The sequence below is a fragment of the Theropithecus gelada genome, chromosome 3, assembly GCF_003255815.1.
Source record: "Theropithecus gelada isolate Dixy chromosome 3, Tgel_1.0, whole genome shotgun sequence".
Classification (NCBI taxonomy): Eukaryota; Metazoa; Chordata; class Mammalia; order Primates; family Cercopithecidae; genus Theropithecus; species Theropithecus gelada.
In genome coordinates, this window is record NC_037670.1 from 29,782,256 (window position 1) to 29,787,283 (window position 5,028).

At 58.2% G+C, this 5,028-nt stretch overlaps 1 protein-coding gene across 3 annotated transcripts; it reads right to left on the reverse strand.

Annotated features, from left to right (window-relative positions):
- Positions 1–489: 489 nt before the first annotated feature.
- Positions 490–3,834, reverse strand: OLIG2 (oligodendrocyte transcription factor 2). 3 transcript variants are annotated; one of them, XM_025379329.1, is made up of 2 exons: positions 3,647–3,834; positions 490–2,875 (listed from the first exon to the last, which is right to left on the reverse strand). In XM_025379329.1, exon 2 carries the CDS (start codon positions 2,812–2,814, stop codon positions 1,843–1,845), a length of 972 nt encoding a protein of 323 aa, XP_025235114.1. In that variant the 5' UTR covers positions 2,815–2,875; positions 3,647–3,834; the 3' UTR covers positions 490–1,842. The 3 variants fall into 3 exon arrangements, with proteins under 3 accessions (XP_025235114.1, XP_025235117.1, XP_025235115.1); XM_025379332.1 differs by having other exon boundaries at positions 491–2,875; positions 3,653–3,744; XM_025379330.1 differs by having other exon boundaries at positions 491–2,875; positions 3,419–3,744.
- Positions 3,835–5,028: the final 1,194 nt, after the last annotated feature.

A 5,028-nucleotide genomic window follows, 5' to 3' on the forward strand; every position in this document is an offset into this window, starting at 1 on the left:
AGTGAATTCTGCACCAAGCACTCCCCAAGCGCTTTGCCGGGAACGCCACGGCTCCGCAGAACCCAGGTCAGCAGCTGAAGCCAAGGAAACCCGTAAGGGGAGGGTGGTGGCGGGAGACCGCCTCTGAGCAGAAAGGAAATAAAAATCGAGCAGTAGAGGACTCCTGAGAGCCCAGACCCCCAGCCAAAGGCGCAGCCCTCACCCTGCAAGTCCCAAAGTCCAATGCTCCGGGAAGGAAATATCCGCTTATAAAGGAACTCAATACTCAACTGAAAGGAAAGGCAGTTCCGGGTTAGGCGTCAGAAAATAGAAATCAGGACAAACAAGTTGTGAAAAACACCTGGAGGATTTGCTCAGAACATATTTGAAAGACAATGCATGTGTGTCTCTAGTTCCAAACTGGGGGAACGATCCCCAAATCCGGCCCCAAGGTATCGCGTCCTGAACCCCTTTTCCGGGTGGCACACGGATGGAAATCGCCCGAATTTACTTTAAATTTTATTTAAAATCTCAACACTCAGTCATTTATTTCGTTTTTGCAACCAAACAAGTAATAAATATTATTTAGCACTTTGTTTTTACAAAAATAAAACAGATGATACACTCTGCGAGGGGCGGTGCGATCAGAGGAAGGGTGTTACACGGCAGACGCTACAAAGCCCAGTTTGCCACGCAGGCAGCGCCGAGGCGGCTTGCACGGACGCAGGAAGCACGTGGAGGAGTTTAACATTTGTGTTAAACGTGGCAAAAATAAACCAAAATAGAGGAAAGCCGGCTTAGACTCCGGTGGGGCTGGCAGTCACGTGAACAAACAGCTTAGCATCGCGCACTTACCTCATCATTGATACATTTACACATCCAAAAAAGAAAAATTTAAAAAGCGGACAGAACCCCCAAATAACCCAAACTGTTTTCACAGCAACTGCGTCTTAATTCTGTTACATTCTTATGTACCCAAATAACCAAATCACTTTGTGCTTAGAGAAGGAAAGATGAGTCGGTGGGGTAGTTTCTATTTTAAAATAATAACTAAAATGCATCCGCCCCTGAAATCAGCAGTTTTGGGTTATTCCAATCCACAAGTGGTTCTACTCTGAATGTCTATAAACTTGCTCATACTGTTGAAGAAGGAACATCCACAGATTTATTAGAAAACCATATTCTCCCAAATCAACGAGAGACGGGGAGGAGCGCCACAGTTCTTAGAGGGTGTGGATTGACCCAGATATTGAGCTTGGATATGACCATAAGCGCTTCTGATACCGAATGCCGGCTTCCAACTAACTTGTGTTCCCTGGCCTTGGGCCAGGGGCGACCCTGAAGGGCGCGGATGGGCGGTTGCTTCTGCAGTGCGGCTACCCGGAGTCTCCCACAGGCCAAGAAAGGAGGAAGGGGAGTAAGTCCCCAACGTGTCCCCCTCCCACAACACCCCCTCCCCCACCAAGTGCTGCCCAGGCCGTGTCTGGAAGTCAGGCCATGCTCTCAGGGAAACACGTTTTTAGAATCTTTTTCCGGAGGTGGGGGTCGGGGGTCGGATGAGTTCTAGTGAGGAATGCACACAGCGGTACCTTTTCATAAAACGGTGTCTACTGGACCAGCGCAGGTTAAAGCCAGAGAGGGTTCGATCAGGTCCCGGAGCGAACATCCCCTCACTCCTCACTGCTCTGTGCGCGACCCCATTGCTCGGGTTCGCAGATGCTGGAGTCCCCACCATCCCCCACCCCCAGTCCGTGGTCCTGCGCCCCTCCTCGCGACAGAGCTCCCGAGCCCAGCGCAGGCCAGTCCTCGCTTCCCCGCGGCCCCGGGCTCCCCTGTCGCCAGAACGCGCCGGCGCCGGTCGGCTCACTTGGCGTCGGAGGTGAGGCGCGGCAGGCTGCCGGCGCCCATGGCCGACACGTGGTGGTGCGGCGGCGGCACCTGGCACATGCTGCAGGGGCAGGGCATGCCGCCCCAGTGCTGGAAACCCCCGCTGCCCCCACTGCCGCCACCCCCGCCCCCCAGCGGGGCGGCCGCGGCAGCAGACGGAGACTTGAGTAGGCCGTGCGGTGGACGGATGGAGCCGACCGACTGCAGCCCCGAACCGGGCAGAGAGGCGCTGGACACCGCCGCAGCGGCAGCTGCTGCAGCAGCCGCTGCGGCGGCGGGCGGCAGGATGGGGTGGTGCACCGCGGGGTGATGTGCTGCGTGCGCTGCTGCTGCCGGGTGCGCGGTGGCTGCGGGCAGGGGCGCGGAGTGCGCCAGGCCCCCACAGGCCGACGGGTGGAAGCCAGCGTGGTGGCCCCCGTAGATCTCGCTCACCAGTCGCTTCATCTCCTCCAGCGAGTTGGTGAGCATGAGGATGTAGTTGCGCGCCAGGAGCAGCGTGGCGATCTTGGAAAGCTTGCGCACCGAAGGGCCGTGCGCGTACGGCATGACCTCGCGCAGGCCGTCCATGGCGATGTTGAGGTCGTGCATGCGCTTGCGCTCGCGGCTGTTGATCTTGAGACGCAGCTGCTGCAGCTCTGGCTCTGTCATTTGCTTCTTGTCCTTCTTGGTGGACGACGCGGCCGCCGACGACGTGGACGACGAGGTGCTGGACGAGGATGACTTGAAGCCGCTGCCTCCTAGCTTGTCACCAGGATGCGCGCCCGCAGAGCCCATAGCGCTGCGCAGCTCAGCGCTCAGCTCCGGCGGGCAGTCGCTCGGGGTGGACGAGGACACTGTGCCCCCAGTGAAGGCGCTGCTGCTACTGCCCTTACTCCGGGCCGGCAGAAAAAGGTCATCGGGCTCTGGCGACGACGGGCGGCTGGACACCAGGCTGGCGTCCGAGTCCATGGCCCCGGGGGAGGAGAGTCGTCGCAGCTTTCGCAGGGTCCTCCTTCCCTAGGACCCGAAACTTCCAGGAGAGGAGGAGAAAAGAGAATGAGAGAGAGAGAGAGAGAGAGAGAGAGAGAGAGAGAGAGTCAGTGAGTGAGACAGAAAAGCTGCTCCCGCCTGCGCCGCAGTACCGCAGCGCGGGGTTCCGGCACAGGTGGCCCGTGGTTCCTCGTCCCCCTCGCTACTAACTCTAGCTCTCCTTTTAGCTGCACGCGGGTGCCTATAATTAAGCTCTCTTTATCTCCCCTCCGCTCTCATGCAACAGGTTATTTCAGGGAGCGTTGGTGACCCTCGGGGTGCGGGTGGCATTCTAGAGGCTTCGTGTTTTCAGTTAGGAGTGGGAAAGCTGAGTCTCTCGGGCTGGAATAAACGAGTGGGAAGTGAGGGCCTTTCTTTGGGGACGGTGGAGATCTAAATAGAGAACTAATGATTTTGTTCCCCAGACGGGTCCACCTTATCTCCATCGACACCACGCAGCAAACACACGCACACGCACAAGCACCCAGCACCGGCGCGGGGCCCAGAGTCCATGTGCTGCGTCTGGAGACTACGGGGAGCTCACCAGCTGACTTGGGCTTGGGCAGAAAGAGCTGTTGTCGCTCCGACTTTTCGCTTTTGGCGAGGGGCATGCAGCGGTGAGTGGGGGGAGGACAGAACAGCAAAGTCGCTCTGGAGAAATGGCTCGCAGAGGAGGGATCCAGACCCCCTGTATCGGAGCATTCTGGGTCACAGCGGAGTTGAGAAGCGTCTGTCCTTGGAATCTAGACTGGGGCTGCTGGGGGGCGGGGACACTTACTGTGGATGCGATTTGAGGAGCTCGCTCCGAAAAGCCTCAGCGGAGAACCTGGCACCGGGCACTGGTGTCGCGTAGGTCTATAATAAGCATCCGCACCTTTTGGGGCTCGGCCGGTTTTTATAGCCCGGTGGCAGCGGAGACGGCAGCAGCGGTGGCCGGGGCGGGGGCGGGGAACAATGTGCGTGTCCTGGAGGGGCTGCCGCGCCAATGAGCTGGGCCCGCCGGGGGGCTGGGAAGCTGATGTCATCCGGGCTAATTCCGCTCAATGAAACTCGCCAGGCAGGGCACACGCCTCCTCCCCGCGCACAACCAATGGGCGCCCGTGGCCGGGAGATTCTTAGGGAGGGACTAGAGGAGGGACCCGAGGAGGCGAGGGGGAGGAGAGGGGCGGGCTCAAGGGGGATGGAGAGGGCTGAGCACGCTTGGGACCGGGGGAGAAAGGGAACGTAGTCAAATTTCTGTAAAAAATACGGCCACCACACAGTAAGGTTAGGGGACGGGATGATTTGGGGACCCTGCAGAGTCTAACAAACTAACGTGATGCCCCACGCAGCCGCACCTTTTGGGATGCGCGTGGAAAACCCTGGCGACCCAGGATCCGGGGCTGGGGTCTCCTCCCTAGCTCTTCCTCTCTCTGGTTTCCCGCCGCCTGTTCCCATCTCACTGGCTTCATCAACACGTGGGCATTTGGCGCCCCAAATGTAAACGATGCCCAGGCACAAAGTCCCCACTTTCTTGGTGCTCTCCTCGCGCGTCTAGGAGGTGGCTGTGACTGCAGCTCCGCGGGCAGCCGGTAGCGCCCCCAGCTGGGGGCAGGGCCTTGAGGGGCAGAGGGCGGGCAAGGAGGGAGGGGACGGACTTCAGAAGAGTGTTTTGAAAGAATTCACAATTCTCCTTAGGTGGAGGATGGTGTGGGTACAGGGACGAGTTATTTCCGCACGGTAGCCGCGCTAGCACCAGGGCAGAGTCGTGCCTGTAGTTAAACACCCCTCCATTTGTTAGCAGGGGAGCCGGATGATAGTATTTTCAGTGTCGTCTTTGTGATCGCCACACGTCTTAGGGCAGGGGCAAGGCTGGCATCTGTAGTCCGAGCAGGGCTACGCTGTAAAAGGTTAGCAAAGAGCCTTCTGCCCCAGTCGCCTGCTTTCTGGAACTGCAAAGAGAAGTTTCAGGCCTGGGCAAGGCTTCTCCACGCTGTGGGCCAGACAGCGAGATCGAACCACTCGCGACTGCGTTGGGACATGTTTTACTGATTGCAGGCTGGCTCTAAAACCTGAAAACTCTTGACGATGAGGAATTAAGCCCGAACTGGAGAAGCACCTCACTGAAGTAGCTGAGGTACGAATGCATTCACCCATTTTACAAATGGGAAAACC

What these genes read in the sequence shown, in the direction of transcription:
- OLIG2 (XM_025379329.1), bottom strand. Translation starts at nt 2,814, where the DNA reads ATGGACTCGGACGCCAGCCTGGTGTCCAGCCGCCCGTCGTCGCCAGAG.